General features: G+C 30.6%; 1 protein-coding gene across 4 annotated transcripts in view; it reads right to left on the bottom strand.

Moving 5' to 3' along the window:
* Positions 1 to 18,844, bottom strand: part of LOC144838860 (ATP-dependent DNA helicase DDX31-like) — an 87,611-nt gene that overhangs the window by 54,841 nt on the left and 13,926 nt on the right. The window contains exon 15 of one of the 4 annotated variants that reach the window (XM_078694371.1): positions 11,387 to 12,817. The exons of the other annotated variants lie outside the window; for them this stretch is intronic. Within the exon in view, the coding sequence (XP_078550497.1) occupies positions 12,682 to 12,817 (136 nt within the window). The 3' untranslated portion in view covers positions 11,387 to 12,681. Of the gene's footprint in view, positions 1 to 11,386; positions 12,818 to 18,844 lie in introns of those variants that run through there. 4 annotated transcript variants of the gene reach the window in all.

Below are 18,844 nucleotides of genomic sequence, written 5' to 3'. Positions count from 1 at the left end.
GTTGAATGTTGAGTAGGATAACACAAAGTAGACGCGCGCGTATCAAAATCACATTGTTGTAACATTTTGGACTAGTGTGTTTCTCTGCAGTGTCATTGATGACTCGTTTGTCGCCAAAACTACGAACGATTCTTTCAGTAGGCCTAATAACCAATCATGAGGCGGCCCTGTGGGATAGCGGAATATTGCTGCCTACACAGCTCATGTTTCTTACACTGATATCACACTATCATCAATATTATTCAGAATTCGGAATAGTATCACAGCACATTAATAAGAAATGACCACTGAGATAAAATGTATGTTACTAATGCGACAAAAAAACAATACACGCGGCAGATTATTGTACAAAAATGTTAAGATACAGGCTTTTATTTTTTATAATTATATATATTTAAAACATACATTTTGTATAACAATGTATACTTGTAATCACTTAATATAGAGCCTACTGTGTGTGACAGAATGTCGCCTGAACTATCTAACAGAATGTTTATGGTTTTTGTTTTATGAAGAAATGACCAGCGAGATAACATTTATGATACTAATGCGGCCGACAAAAACAATACGAAAGAATAATTTAAAACTATAAGAGGGGCAAAGCTTGTTAGAGGCAGCCCATAAAACTGAAAAAAAAAGTTTATTGAAAGTTGGTATGGAAGGAAGTAAAAGAGATTGTTTATTATGCCAGTTTAATATTATTATATTTCCAACGTCATCATTTGATTTAGTTAGGTAGATGATAACAAAATATTTTAATATGAATGACAAAAATACTTATACATTATTTGTAAAAGAAACGTATTTTGTTGTTGATGTTAATAAAAGTATTACAACGATAATGAAAACACATAATTAGAAAGTAATTCCTCCATGATATTCTAATCTTTAATACAAATATACTACAAAACTGGACAGGTTTTAGATTGCGCGGACTGAATAAACTCGACATGCATATAATGTTCATGTAATTAATAATTCACGGATAACTATCCGCATTGTTGATTAATTTAGCGAGGTAGCTTTGCAGTCGTGTTACACTAACACCTTTAAGGCATCCAACTGCAATATAATCATTTTCTGTGATGAATCGACTGATCACTGTTGTTAACTCCAATTGTTTCTTAGCCGACGTGTTGTGTCAAATTACAGGCGATATCAAACGCGCGCCTTTTGATCCGTGTGGGCTCGTTCACACTGCGGCTGTTTACGCGTTTCAGTTGACCAATAAAACTTGGAGCTTGTTCACATTAGCGGCTTACATGATTGCGTCATCAAGCAGTGTCTACGCACTTACGTCAATAATTTCTAAGCTTTTCTGATGCACAACGTTCGCACTAAAGTAGAGTTATCATGTTTACGTCAAACACTAAAGCAGTGTTTCCATCTTCGCGAAAATTGCGTTTCAGTGACCTGCCAAACGACGCTATACGTTGACAATTACGTAAGACTATACACACTATTTGACTCTAACGTTAGACATAAACGCATGTATACAACGTATATACATCCGATTGATATAACAGTATCCATTTTTGTACGCGCGCGTCGGCTTTAGTTTCCGCGCGAATGACTTAACTTTGTTCATCGCAGTATTCTTGATAAAATGAGAGCATTCATATCATACAATTAAAATCGCATTACCGATTATATTATTATTATGAAGTAGTTTTGTCGAGTTTTTCTAGTCGGCTTCGGATACAAACAGTGGTGAGCCGACCGCGCAGCTGTCAGGCCGTATCAGTTTCTTTGGCGAACAAGTCAAACGATACATTATTATGTGATATAAATTTACTAATGTGTCTAGAAAATTACACAATAATCTATAATAGTAGTCGACTGTTTCTTCTTAAATCTTAATGTCGTTTTGTTGGTAAACGCAATATCATATGTTTTCTTGTATTATTTTAAATATCAATACACTACATTTGATAAAGTACAATAAAAATGTATATATTTCTATATATCAGGCCCTAACTTTACTGAAAAATTAAACAGAAGGAAGAAACAATACACACCAACAAGCGACAATGTTAAGAGTGAAAACAAATTGTCGCTAACAGAGATTCGAACTTAAAAATTGTCACTAACCGAAAATCGAACTAAAATGTTCATTATAACCGAGACTGAGAATCAAATTCCACTTGTCACAACTGAGATTCGATCTCAAATTGTTACTGAGACTCGACGAACTCAAATTGTCACCACCAAGACTCGAACGAAATTTGTCACAACCGAGAATTGAACTAATTGTCCCTAAATGAGATCCGAACTAAAATTGTTACTAACCGAGATTCGACAAACTCAGATTGTCAAAAACCGGGACTCGAACTCAAATTGTCCCTAACCGAGACTTAGGCATAACAATAAAAAAAATAAGTTACCGAAAACTGTGTTACCAAAGTGTTTGATAACACAGTTGCTGAATCACAATCACCAAGCAAATCTTTTCAATTAAGGGTAAAAGAAGAAGCTTAGTTGATTATACAAAGTAGTGTAAATTGAGAAGTTGAACAAGGAAATTTCAGCTTAAACATCAAGTCAAAAGTAACATTTATTTCTCTCAGTTAATAATAATTAACTACAATTATTTGAGGAATCTAGAAAACTGAGGCAGGTATTTGAGAGCGAGGAGAGAAGAATAACTGTTATTATTAAAGTAGGCTTACCAGTTATGAAAAATTTCTTTTTTATCTGCAAGACTCATGATGGTAGAAGTTGCTTTTAAGACAACAGAGAATGATTATTAGGCATAAGATTTAAGAACTTGTATTGGTCCGCTTAACAAAATGGAAATTCATTTTGCTTGGCATAATTAAAACATTAAAACTATAATTAATGATACAGTATATGCAACCATTTGCAACAGTTTTGTCAAAGTTTTTGAAATGCCAGCTACTGATATTATTTTTAGTAGCATATTTCACGAAAGAAGAGGACGCACAAATGGCAACATTTCTCAATCTTTGAAGCATCTGATAGACGTAGACGAGGCATCATTTGAAGACAATCGGATAAACCATCTGAATATGGTACTCTTGACATTGATGACGTTAAAGAAGAAGCCGGCTCAGAATAAGCAGGGTTGCGACCACCAATCATGATGGGCTGAGGCTTTGCATTACTTTTTGTTCAAGTTTTGAATTTACAGAAATGTCAATAAAAACGCATAAAAGCATGTCTACACTATCAAACTTTACGTGACAAAGAAATGTGATGTGCCCATAGGCCTATATAGACATGATGATGTCATATCACTACCATATTTGACCATATCGCTACCAAATTTGGGCACATCACACTTTTTTGTCAAACTAGTTTGATAGTGTAGACATAGCTTAACATTCGTTAATATTTCCTCACAGATCACATGTGCGCAAGCTCCCCTGAAATCCGGTGTGAGACCTTTTTCGACATATTTTAATGCCTGCCTTTTCTTCTGGGCACTGTTCATGGTACCCCATAGGCTCTAATGTCCCTGGGTTTAGCCAGTAAGCGTTCATAGCCGTTAAGCCACTGCCCATCCCTCTTAATAGGGATGTCGACCCCACTAACAAAAGCTAGTGACTCCCATAATAAGAAGCATAGCTTGCTTATTGTTGTGCTAAACAAATATCGCTCCATTATAACAAAGACTTATTATTACCCAACTTCATCTTATTCATTTATGTGCGATGCGGCGCCGATTATTTTTAATATATAATTAAATTTCTAATTATATTATGCCATTTATTCTAATAATCAATAACATGAATATCATCTCTTATTGTCTCTACTTATAAAAATTAATAAGAAACCGTTACATAATTACAAAGTGTAAATTGATATTAATGTCTACGTTGTATAAACATTAAGTAGCGCTAATATGGACTTAAGAGTTTTAATTTACAGTCTTTTGAACAACATACTTAATTCATTTGCACGTTCTTAACCAGTCAGCGTATCTGTTTAATCGTTACAGCAGACCTTCACATAATAATTTTATTGTGATGTATGATATTGTATAGCAATAAGAATTTGTAATAGACGTTCTTAGAATCTAAACACAGCTATCAATTATGCAATAATTCCCGTTAGCGTGTTCGATATAAAGAATAAAACGTTCATAAAATAGACTATAAAACCACTCTATTGTTTTCCTCGTAACATCTATGTTTACTTATATAATTACATATACATATTTATAAGTATTGTATATAATATGCAATATTAGTTCGCATGCTGAATAATACATACAAGAATATACAATAGATACATTTATTGAAAAACACGAACATAAAAAAGAATATTTTTTTTTAAGGAATTCTTTTTTTCTGATAAAAGTTGATAATTATTTTTGTAGGCCTATTTGAATTTAATTTTTTTAAATCTCTCGTGAGTGTGTGTACAATCTTAGCCGACCCATATGTAAAAGCTATAGAAAACCAATCAATAGATTGGTATATCGACTAACCGACCGACTATTAATTTATTATCCATTCAATTAACAACATTATCTATTATAATAATCGTTAATTGCACTACAAATTCTACGCTCGCGTAAAAATATCATTGTATAACTCAATAACATTTGAACGTACAAATGCATTATCATCCCAAATTGAACGCGCGCGTAAAATATCTGTCTGACGTCACTAACAAAATGGAAATGCGATAAATGCTGGATATGAGCCTACATTTCTGAATGACAAGAATTTAATACATCATGCATTATAAATATTACCTATACCTAAGAAGTCGACCTAGTTTGCACTTTCACAATGCTTAATTTCATAATTATTAGAATATGATTACCATAATACACCCATATAAATGACATGACTAATAATCTATTAATATGATTTGTCATCATTTAATATTAATGTTTTGTTAAGTAGCGAATGTGAAGATCACATGTCAACACATTTGAAACCACAGAATGCTTTTAAAAATACAAAAAGAAAAGGAGTTACTATCATATACAGGACCATGCAAAACAGGTGCTACATCTATTACCTGATATGTTTTTATCCTGTATAGGCCTAAATATGTTTTAAATAAAAAAAAAGAATAAATATCAATCAATGGAATTTAACAGAAATGATAACAGCATAATAGGAACAAAAGTTGCAGTTCTTGTGGTAACGTACTAAAAAAAAAAACATGGGTACAGAGTGAGAAAAAAATGAAAACATCGGCTTGAAAAGAAAATTAGGATTTGGTTTTCAGGAGAACAACTGGTCTGCACGTTTCAATATTCAAATTAAATTGTCTTTAACAATAGGCCTAAGATTAATTTTTTATTTGTATAAAAATCGAAGCGAAGAATAAAAATATGTCTGTTCATGTATATTTATACAATTTAGGCCTACGATCTATTTTTATCTTTTCGATACAATCTAACGATTGGTAAATTATTATTACTTAAAACAAAATATATCTGTATTAAACTAATCTTGTTTATTCAACCATTTATGGAATGTACAAAAGAAAATATCGTTTTTAATTCTTATGAACTTAATATTCTCAAACACGCGGCTCTTTTGTGTCTAATTATAACTCTTTAATTTGACACCGTTCTCATTTTTGGGAGCCACTTGCGCGTGCGGTAAGGTTTCAAATTACCAATAATACATTGTAATAAATACAGTAATCTTTATGATAAGTGAATGATTCGTTTCACAATCAATATACAAAACGTTAACAAATGAAACACATTTTGACACACCATACATCTGTCGAGATACCATCATCATCAAAATTAATTTTTTCTGTAATAAGATCGCGTTAGAAAGTTATATCTGATCGATTTGAGAGCACCAGTCAATAGCGACATACGAGTGTGACTTTACACATCAACTAGTACCAATTACAAGCTGTTGATCACTGTAATTTGTTACAATATAAAACAATTGTTACACGAGATGGTAAATAGTGCTTAAGGTGAAGTCTACTACTTGATATGCTAGGCCTAAGCTACTTGAAGACAAGTCAATAATGTATTGATAAATATTTAAGTACTTGTATCGAACGAATCGAAGTTGATACGAGTGTAATAATAAACAAGTCATTATATCAATACGAAATGACAGAGTGATAACTTCTAAGATTAATTAACACAAGGCGTCGTTAGCGTATCTGTATTTATGTACTAGTTTTTTATTAACAGTTGTATGAATTATAGCGCGTCGAACAAACAAAAATATCAGATCTGTCTACGGGGGAAAACGTCAATATAAAATAAGCGGGAAGCAAACGGAAAAGAGAGTTTAATTTGGTTAAAATGCACGTTTTACGAACACAAGTAGTTTATAGTCTGCGTATTGAATACCTTATCACTGTTAGAAGAGATCCATTTATCTTATATTATGACACGATCGTCTTTGAGTGGGTAATCAATTAATCCTATAAACGTAATAATTATTCTTGTAATAATACGCTCGTCAAAGAAAAGCTGTTTTATTCTCACGACGTGTGTACTTTATAATTTCTTAGCAGCAATCCAAAATTTAATTACATTAACGCCGAAGACGTTAAAATATCATTCAAAAAGCGACCAACTCATCAATTGGTGTAAAATAGACTCGAAGGCGCAGCGGTGAAGTCAAAGAAGTCTCCCAGTTGGTATATTCTTCGCGCGCGAAGGTCACACGACTTTACCGTTTGCGGCGCAACCTGTTGGTATCTACGCGGAGAACCACGCGTGCGGCGTCTGAGTGTGACATTTAATTTTTTAGGACTACAATTAATTTATTTTAGCTGCATATTGTTTTTAAAGATAATTTGAAAGCTAATGAATTCGATCAATTTAAAATGTTTCAATGACTGTGTTTAAAAAAAAATGATCCGAGATTCGAATTAGTTCCCTTTTATGTCATGTAGGCTTCATCATGACGTCACGAACACTGCCTTACTATTACTGCTTAGTATAGGCCTATAGTTGCACGACTTTGAATAGGCCTAGGTCGTTTTGTTTTAATGAAGTTAACTTCCGTAGAAAAAAAATGTTTTCACTTATAAGAAGACAAAATAAACGGTTAAATTCAGCTAAAAACACATTGACTTACAGTAAATCTAACTATTTTATGCCTTAAATCATTTTATTTTCAGATAAATAATTTTTTTTCGATCCAATTTTTGGTCAATGTGAATAACTACTAATATATAGATGTGGCATTGGAATGGCATATTCAACAACAAAAATCCAAAGAATTATTTTTTTTAGGGGGACAATATATCTCTAAATGATTTCGAAAACAAATCAGATATAGGCCTACATAAATTATATAAACATATACTTCTCTGAAAAGCTATTTAACCTTTTATATAATTATTTCAAAAAAAACAAATTATTAACAAAAATCGAATGTCAACGCGGAACATAATTACTTTCTGTTACATGTTTTTCAGTTAGTTTACATTAGTACGCATGACCGTAAGTTATCATTCTGCGTGGCTCTAATATGGTCAGAGTAACGACACGTGACAATTTTTGTAAGAAAAGTTTCAGCCAAATAGACAAAGATAAATGACGTCATTATAATTACTGTATTCGATAAACAGCATAAACGAAGATTTGCAATAAAGAAATCTAGATACATACTTACGCATATGTTTTCTTAAGGATTTTAACCTGTTTAATGTAAATGTTACGATTTCAGCCTTTTGACTATTTGTGTCATTGATCGTCTGTTTTTGGACAATAAATATACAGTAGGGCCTACCTGAATTACATGAATCAAAATGTAGGCCTACGATAGGTTGTTGGTCGCGGGGAACGAGCGAAATGAGAATGTTATTAAGCAAATGATATCGACGCCAAAGGTTAGCGATATCGACGCCTGTTAGCGATATCGACGCCTAATGTTAGTTAATGATTGGATGTAAAATGAAGAGATGGTTTGGTCAGGTAGTAAGAGAAAATGTGTGGAATCGGCTAGAATGGAAGAAACGTAAAACTACTAGTGTAGCTAACAAGCAAACCTAGAAAATAGACAAACTGACGACGTTACTACCACAAACTCATAAATAGGCAAAACAATATAAATGAAGAAAATAAAAAGTATGGAACGCCTAATTTGGATTTTAAGATTTTTAATGATACCGTGTACTAAAAATACAGAGGTAATAATAATATTATACCGAGTTTGAAGTTGGGTAATGGTAGTCTACTATACTTTCTACTATAACATTCGCAAGTAGTTCTCAAATGTACTTGGTATAAAGTACAAATTACGTCAGAGTAGGGCAAAACATCTAATTACTCAACTCCCTGACGCAAAACTACAATTACAATTTCTACATAATAATATATTTATTGCTACATATAATAATACCGTAATACAACAACAATTCAAACAAGACAAAATGTTGATAATAATGGAACGCCTTTTACACGCGCACGTCTACTTTTTGGTGACAACAATGTATTATTGTGTAATAGATAGCTTGATGTAGTCCTACAAGGACAAATATTGACATAAAAAAATTAGACAATCGAAGATATACAATGTAATGTTTTCTGGTTAATCTGTTGTTTAAGAGAATACTGAATTCTTTTTTTTTAAAAAAATGATGTTTTATTATCACAAACAAAACGAAAATTTGCAATAATCTTTTGTACAACGAATTTATTATCATTTAAAATACAATTTAGAACATTAAACTTCAATAACTATACAAAACAAACGCGAAGATCAAGGATTTCTTTTATTTTACCCAAAATAAAACCCATTAAATGTTTTATTTTTGTTGGGTAATCTATTAACTTTTGTGAACGAATACAGCCTTGTGAAGTCTTGTACTGTATATTAATTTTGATTATCATTACAACCATATTAATTTAGTTAATTAAATAATATTGTTTTTATAGAATTATCTTCCGTTTTAAAATTTAGAATCGGGTGAGTAGGCCTACTCATACACTTTTTCTCCAGTGAGATGACAACATTTGATATTTGAAAATAAAAAAAAATCGACCATTACAATAAAACGCAGTTGGTATACACGGATTAGCGTTTAATTTTAATAAATTACTATTCCTACAAGAACGTAATAGGCCTACGATTTATTTCATTCCTCCACACGATTGCGTAGTATAAAAGAACTATAGGTGGCAGCAAACACTGTTTTCAACCTTAGACAGTATCCGGAAAAAGTATATCATGGAGTATAATCGACAAAAACACGGAATTCCACACAAAAATAACAAAATATTTTAGTGTTTAATTTCTTTCATAAACCGAATTAATTAACATTATTTCCAATAAAGAAAATAACATGAAAATATTGTTATTGTTTTTAAATTCGTTGAATTTCAATTAACAATAATATTAAACGCAAGCATTATAAAAACATGCAATAAAAGCTTACCTCACACTAAGTTTATATAATTTAAAAATGGCCCCCATGATGATTTTTTTTTTTAAATTACATACTAAGGCTGATCGACCAGAGACTTACTATATTTTGAATTTCACAAAACTTTGATTCGGCATCGATTTTCCAAGTGGAGTCACATAACTGGCCTACATACTAATTCAGGTGTCCGGTTAATAAAGACAAAACTGTATACAAAATAATATAGGAAATATTATATACGGTATATTAAAATACTTAATATCTAGGCCTAATATAGAAAGTTGAATCCATCTTCTGAATATGGCAGATATTACGATTTAATAGGATACTTTAGTGAGTGTTACCTCTTCTTCGATGGGTATTTACTAGTAAAGAAGTCCTGTGAGACGCGGCATTTTGCAACCGTTGTAGATGTAATAATTGTTTTTTCGTGGTCACTTTCATTATCAATGTGATACGATTACACACAATAAATAGCAAATGTCAGTGGTATTTTACTGCTTTCATCCTAAGAGAGCTTTTATGATGATTTTTAACTAGGCAGTGTGTCTGCAGCACGCGCCGTTGGGACCTGTGATATAGGTATGATGATCAAGAACACGTGATTTATACACAATAACCGCATCTTCACGAATCCACTTAAATGTTTAAATTACAAAATCATTTGTAATTATGTATATCCTTCTAATTAGCGACCGTTTTCGGGACAGGGGTTTTATTTTTTCGTTAAATCATAATCCTGAACCTAACCATGATGGTGGTTATAAACAAAATCTCGGGCACGGGTTCTTGATGAAAAAGGGTATGCTAAATGCACGTACGGTATTGGATAAATCGTTATTTCAAATCAAAACTCGCATTTATATACATTATTTATAACATCAACACATTTATGTAATCGCGTGCGTCATTTTCAGTATTGTTTCCTTTTCAAATAAAACATTCGAAATGTAATCCTATTTTGCCTTTTTATTTTTTTATATTATATTATTTTATATATAGTCAACTTCTATGCTTTCATTTCCGACTGAATGGTGCTTTTGTAAACCAGGACTTTAGACCAAACAAGTATTTCGTAGTCTTATCTTTCCTTTTAATTTCAATACACAACTATCGTTATATATTTAGTTGCGGTATTATTTTTTCTCCGTTGTATTAATTTTGTTTAAACGAATTGAGTTATTTACTGTTTTGCCTATGTTTTAATAATTTTCCCTAATTTATTTTGCTACTGGTACTTCCAAAATTCATAATAAATATATACCATATCTTTTTAGTTATGTATAAGTTTCGAGTTTTTGTTCATTCTATAAGAAAACTGGGGCATTAATTTGCGAATCTAACTCTAAAGTCTCCACATATTTTGTTATACCGCATATTACCTTTGTTCTCATTTTTCAAATAATGTATTGTTTTCTTAGCAAACTGGGACATTCGGAATGTATAAATACGTTGACTCCATAAACCTTATCGTTTTTGATATCTCAAGATTCGAGTTAATAACGCTATTAAACTTCTCTCAAAACGACACTCTAGGAGCTATTACAAAACTTGTTATTCATTTGCGATATATATTTAATTTCATTGATGATATTCGACACCAAAAGGTAGGTTGGGTACGTCTGTCAGCGAACGCGTCGAGTCCGTGTTTATTTCATCAGTATATATATTCATACATATATTCTATTGTGTCTCAATTTGTATACGTAGGTGAATAGTCATACAGCGACACGTAGACATATAAAATACACAACAGAGACACAATTCTTTCTTGAAAAGCGAACCGAATCACTCTCCGGGAATAATAAGTATGCATTTCTGATAACGTTAAGAAAACCCTACAAAATTAGAAACTACAACAAAAAAGTCAAGAAAATATTTGATATTATAACATTTTTTTAAAAACATTTAATTACAATCGTGTAACATTATGTATATTTTGTATTAAAAGTGTATTTAAAGATATATTTTCCCCTAAAAAAAAATTATTTTTTTTAATTTGTTGTTGTTGAATATGCAATTTTAATGTCACATAATAGTTATTCACTTTGACCAAAAACTGGATCGAAAAAAAAAAAGATTTCCTGTAAAAAACGTAATTTAAGCAAACAATACCTAAATTGTCTGTCAGACAATGGTTTTTGGTTAAAATTAACCGTTCTTTTGTCTTTTTATAAGTGAAATTATTATTTTTGTTGATTTGTTTTTCTACAGAAGTGAACAACTTTATTAAAACTGCAAAATGGCCTATTCAAAATCTGATTAATATTTATTGTTCATGTTTTTGGGGACAATACATCTTTAATTAATTGTGGCTTGTACTATAATGCTAGAAGCCTTCTTTGTGTATAATTAAACTGTTATGTTATTGTTTATACGTATTAGATATTGTTTCAGTTTAATGAGTCACTATTTAATAATATATAATTGTATACAGAAGAAGCGAATTAATTCTTACCTTATCCTGTTTAAGACCTTCTTAGATCTTATATTTTTAATTTGTAATATTACCTTTGATGGTGTTTTAATTAATTTAGACCTTTAGATTATTAAAATAATACTGGATAATTACAAAGTGATTTGTGACGAGTTAAAATGAAAACGCAATTAGGAGAAATTAAATAGTAGGAATATACTTTAAAATGGTAACGTAATGGTTGAGGAGTATTTTTTTTCTTTTATTATTCTCCGTTACAATATTGCATGTTGTATCAAAGAGATATAACTTATGTCTCGGGTCACATTCTATGGTACAGATAGGCTACTACATCAGTACTTCTATGAATGGATGACTAGTTGGTGACAAGAACGGTAGTTGGTCATACCCAGTACCGTTTTGATTTTACGATCATTCGGGAAACCACCTCACGATATTAAGAGTTAAAGTTCTATTATATCTTTTTGATTAAAAATCAAAATCAAATTTAAAATAGAAATCGTCTTTTTTACTGTCAATTTTAGAAGTCTTATTCTCAGTTTTAAACATATCTGTATCTTCCATGTGGCAATGTTTGAAATTGTTTAATTAAATATCTGATATTATTCATATTTCTAGCGATATTATATAACTCTATGAGCAAGCTTCAGTTTCAGCCACCTGGCCTGCCGCATTTCCTTTGCAGCTCCTGCCACCCGGTCGGTTACAGCCGGCCCCACATACATTCTGCAACCAAACCTGCAACCAACCGTCCACTCTCAGTTTATTTTGTACTGCTGTATTTGGTCAGAATATGTTTCAAAATTCAAACACACTCAAATACCAAATACAGCAACATCAGTCACAATTTCATTTGTATTTTCTCAATTTCTCAATAACAATGTTTTTGTGCGAGTTCAGTGCATCTACTTTTTATGCATTTTCCTTCTTTTAGTCATTTTACCACGTTTCACCGCAACAACGGAAGACAAATCAGTAATTCCACTCGCATGTTCCGAGACTAGCATTTGTCTTATGTTCATCTTCATGTAGTTAGATGGTCTAGAATTTATATCAAAGCAATAACACGTGTTTAATAAATGAGCATGTAATCATTGTAAACAATCATTTCATGCTTTAAATGCATTTTTTATTCATTTAAAATGTATATATTAATGCTATATTCAATCCTTAAAAACATGGAAGTTAAAAAAATATTAATATTTATTGCTGAAACCATGGAGGAAATATATTTCCTCCATGCTGAAACAAACATCAACTTGAACAATACAACAAAATTGCATTTTACAATAAAACAGGACGAATGAATGCTGATAAATTGATAAAACAATATATACATTTTTAGGGTGAGGTGGGGGAGGGAAGACTGAGGGTACAGACGAGGTATATATTTAAATGCACAACAGTATGTGATTGTTTAAAACAATGAAGGACTCTTTAGCTCTGTCTATCAAACTTTATGTGATGTCCCCATATATGGACATAATGTCATATCACTACCATATTTAGGCATATCACTACCATATTTAGGCATATCACCACAATATTTGGGCATTTTTTTTGTCAAACTAAGTGAACATAAAATACCAGCTAAAATGTGCATTATTATTATTTACAGCCATGTCGATTTGTTATATATTTTATCTTGTGAAAGGTTTAAAACATGACAAATTTGTCAAGGGTAGAAGAAATTTAAATATCACTATAATGTGTCAAATATATTGGATGCGGAGCAATCAGATAAAGGTAAAAGATGTAATAATCATATTAAAGAACTAAATGAACTGTTTGGACATCTTACAAGGACGGATGACAGATGGAGTGGACTATAAGAATAGAATGGCACTATGGCTAGATGAAGAGATAGAGAGATGGAAAGACGAGATAGAAAACCAGCATAGACATGAAACACCAAAGATGGCAGGGTTTGGGAGAGGCTTTGCTATGACCAAGAGTGGAATGATATATTTTATAATAATTTCATTAAGTTAAATATGTTTTTTTTTAAATAAAATGAATAAATGAAAATACTTCAATACTAAAAATAAAGGTTTTTTATGGATCAGGATATTTTTAAAAAAATCCAAAAGACATTTAAAAAAATAAATTGTCTGAGTTATCTTTAAAGCTCAGGTACAGGCATGAATTTTAAATATAATATTTGGTGAATTGTACATAATTTAACATAAATCATGACGAAAAAACATGAATTTCCATTAAAATGGTCAATTAGAAAAATTCTGCTATAAAACCAGACAGACTTTTTGTCAGTAGTTAGGTAGTTTAACCTAATATAATAACATGTCTGGTGACTTCCTAGAAAGCGGAAAAAAAAAGAAAAAAGATGGTGGGTATACAGTTGGTAATATTTGCTATAGCACGAAACCCTAATATTTAATTAAAGATAATTTAATTCAGTATTATGTAAGAAATACAATAGGCAAAATTATTTTTTTATTCAAACACCCTAGTAAAATTAAAGCCAATTTAATTCAGAAGACATTTAAAAAGTAAATTTTCCCAGTTAGTTTAAAATATATTTCATATTTAGTAATTTCATAAATATACAAAGCCTATTGAAATAACCTATTACATTATAAAGCCAATTTATGACCGAAAAAAGAAAGAAAATTGGACAGAATGATCAACAAGTTTCAGCTACTGAAATAATGTGGTTTAAATTGCATTACGTATGAAAATAAATTGAGTTAATAGCTTGATGATGTACACTATTCATTAACCACTACTTTGAATATGCCTTTAGGACGTAGTACAAGTTGGACAAACAATCCAATTAGATTTTCTAATACACCTAATTGGATAAAATACTTTAAAAAATAGACTAAGAGTTTATAATTATACTAACAAATTGTAACACAGATAAATGGTTATTAGGGAAAAGAATTAATGAACAAAAAAACTATTTACAAATATTGCAATTTTCAGGAGATGTGATAAGCATGCTAGTTTTGAATTAAATGTAAAAACTATCAGAGAGTTTAATTATTGGATGAGCAAATTAGGTAAGATTATACAAAACCAAATTGAGTTTTTAAAGTTAAGAATTAGTAAGTTGAACTCATTAAAAGATATTAGATTATTTAACAATCAACCAATCATACAGCCTGTTGTATAATTAGAATCTTCAAATAAAACTATTATACATGTTTTTTAAATGGTTAATTCAAAGTCATGTGGTTGGAAAATGTATTTGCTTTAGATTTAAAGCAGGGAGTTGTTAATTAAAAAAAGTTGTGTTAAAATGTTTTGTAAAGTTTCTTTATTCAATTGATTTACGTAAATAATAAGGTACCATGGAAGCAAAATAACATTACAAAGTTTTACTGGTAGAAATGTTAGTAGCAAATTTGTGAAAGACAATGTATTATAACCATTATTTAATCAATATCATAATACAATTAACACAGTTAAGAATACAAAACACCAGGATTGGACCAATTGGATCTGGATATAGAGGACCTTAATTCTGCATCCAGTATATCACCTAAGTAAGTAAACTTAAGTAATAATATTAAGATTAAATTATATAATTGAACTTTAAAAGGTGTGGTAGAGAATAAACATAGATGGTCAACATGGAATAAGTGACATTACCACTTGTAATTTAAAAGGAGAAATTGACATTGACAAAAATGATGACAATGTTGGTCTGATTTCAACCATGGTCATAAATTAAGAAGTACTGTTCATAAGTTTCAGTTAACTATTCCTTTTGTAAGATTAACTAGTTCTTCCCACTTTATTTATGTTTCTGGCCCTTTAATTTGGAATCAATTAGATACTAGTATTGTTAACTCCTCTTCTTGCAAGATCCTCTAATAATGGTATTTTTGTATTGTCTCATTATAAATTACCACTCTTTTTATTACTGTATTGCTTTTACTATTGATAGAAACTAATAAATGTTGAATTATTATTATTATTATTATAATGGCAGTGACCAATGCATGATTTGAACCCCGAATAACGGAACTAACATTTAACATTGGATGCATTTCAATAGTGAATAAAAACATCCATAACATGATTGTTACACCGAGTAAACTCATCGAGTTTGTTGAACAATATCCAAGCATGTTGATATAATAAAAATAATTAAAATGCCAAGTGATAAATTCTAAAGTATATTGTATTATTAGCCTACTAATTATTATATTTGATGATAAGTACATGAGGTTATCAAACAATAATATACCTCTCCTTTATCATGCTTTTAATCTAAAGTATATAATGGCTAATATATCATTACCAAGACACCACTCACTTGCACAATTAAGATTAGGTTGTGAAAATTGAGTCTATTAAGAGACGATGTGGTATATTAGATTGATAGATAGGCTTAAAATCTATTATTACTGATACAATCTTAATTCCAGTGTGTGCATTAAAATGTATTCATCCATTGTACAGCGTTCTAAAAGCTTTAATTAATGAAAATTTGCAATTAGATATTTAGAACACGCTAGAAAAAACCTTCAAGATAAATTAAATACAATCGTCAGAAATCAACAAGGATAAGAGTTAATTATGGGAAATATGATTCCTTTTTAAGCTTAATAAATTATATTATACCCACATAATAATGGGTATTGATGATATCATTTCATGACTATATTATTAAAAGAAATACAAGTAATGTGGGTTCGGTACACAATGCGATTCATAAAATTAAAAAAGTAATGTTGAGAATGTCTTTAATACATTTCTGTACAAAATGCTATAATGGTAATTACATAAGTAAAGACTACAGGTAAATTTGAAGAAAAAGACTATATTTGTCAATATACATTTTATTCTATTATCTACATCATGCCATAGAAGTATATACCTACCTTTACATGGTATAACTAATCTGTAGTTAGTGATTCTATTAAGGAACCATTTCAAAATTACTCTATTGCAGTTAATACAATTTGTTTGCCCTTTAACCCTGTTTTATGCAAATAAACCAACCAACCAACCGACCGAAATTGCTGTAAATGTTGAAAAATTGTTTAAACATTTATATTTGCTTGTTTTGAATAGGTTTAATCATGCACACCTATTGCACTGCCTCATAAACATTGAATCAAACTAATATAATACATTACTGCAGTAAAACCAGTAGAAAAATTAAATACGCAGCCAGAAAACTTAAACTAAAGTATAGACAACCGGATACAAAGAAAAGACAGTACAAGGCAACTGTAGTACCAAATCGAGCCATACTGTACTCAAATAAAACAAAGGAACACAATCAACAAAGTCAAACTTGAAGACATAATGTACTTCTGCTTAATTTAAAACTGAACAATTGTTTTGTGTGACCTAATCTAAAATAATTGAATGTAAATTATGTGGTTGACAAAACTACTTTGTTACTGAAAATTGGAAAGGAAAATGATTGACACCAAGTTGTTTATGACTAATAAAGTAAACTATATAACAGAAAGCAACAATTTTTAAATACTTGACAATAATAACGTTTATACAGATTCAAAGACTGAATTAATTACAGAAAAAACAACAATGATGTGGATATCAGTGGTTGGATCCCAATTGAGATACACAATAATATTTAACTGTACAACAAACAAACACAACAAATTTCATGTGATGGATAGGAAATAGGAGTTTTACATTTTGGTAGTTACAACCATGGCATTACGTCAGGATTGAACCATGGACCTTGTAAAGCAATCAACCACCAAGCTACAGCTCCACAAAATGCAAAAAGCTAAATTGAAATATAAAAGAAATAACAAACAAATTCTTTTATTTTATTAGAAAATGATAAATAAATTCTAATAATTTCTTATAAGAAAAGGAACCCTAAAAAGTAATTTTAAAATAAAGAGGATGTTACTCTTGGAAGAGCTTATTCAGAATTGTTTGTAGGTTGCTAAAGGTCTCTCTACACTATTAGTGTCAAACTTTATGTGAACAAAAAAATGTGATGTGCCCATATATGGACATGAGAAATAAGAGATGAGATAAGAAACAGTATGTAGCACATAAAAAAAAAAACCACTCGAAAAAGAGCAGCTATGCAATGCAGAGAGTGCCTCAAAGGGAACCCATAAGCATTTACTACTATATTCTAAACATTTTAAATCAAAGGGTGGGAACGAGAGTGTTATGAAGAAAGATTGGGTTTAGGAGGTATAGAGATAGGTTTAACATTCAAATACCAGGATATTGAACTAAAGGTACTGTAGTTTAAACTCCTTATATTTTTTAGGACTTTTGTTGACTTTACTTCCTGCCGATAAAATAAACAACTTCAAATGTTTACAATTTGCAGTAATTTCCGAGTGAAGACAAAAATTCCAGAAAGTGTGAAATACTGAAATACCATTTTCTTGATGAATTACAGACGCTTACATTTAATTAAAGAATCTGAATCGATTTAACTATATAGAAGTTATTCTAATTTACCACCAACTAGAGACAAAACAAGCAAAAAATGTTAAAGAATAGTTGTTTTTGCAAGTAATCAACATGGCTCAGTAGCTCAGAAAAGGACTTAAAACCATCTGTAAAGCATCTGGGACAAAAACACAACAGGGGTACACCAAAAAATAATTTGACTTCTTTTCAATACGAACAAACGAAAAAGGAAATTATCTTTTCAACAACATTTGGCTCGATTTTGCAGACAATCAGACCATGATAAGTTTCTGAATGCTGGTTTAGTGAACAAACTTATTAGAATGGAAACCGCATTTTGATTGGGTAGTGAAGGGTAAAAATCTGACCAATCAGGCGTGCCTAATGGCTATATTAGTTTCAGACTGCTTTCAGGATAGAAATGAACATGTTTTCATTTCATTGTTAATGTTACGTACTTTGAGAACCTTCATATTCATGCATCTTTTTTCAAAGATTAGAACCATATCGATCTAAAAATGATAAGTCTATGGAATAATTTAAATGGAACTTTCACAAGAAGTTAGAAATCCATACTACTAACATTATTTGTCAAATTACTACTATTATAAAGAGAAACTTTATTAACTAGGTTTCATCTGAATTGTCTACTGTTACTTACTTTGAAATTCTTAATAT

The sequence above is a fragment of the Antedon bifida genome, chromosome 3 (genome assembly GCF_963402885.1).
Source record: "Antedon bifida chromosome 3, ecAntBifi1.1, whole genome shotgun sequence".
NCBI classification, from domain to species: Eukaryota; Metazoa; Echinodermata; class Crinoidea; order Comatulida; family Antedonidae; genus Antedon; species Antedon bifida.
This window is presented reverse-complemented; position numbering and strand designations above follow the sequence as displayed.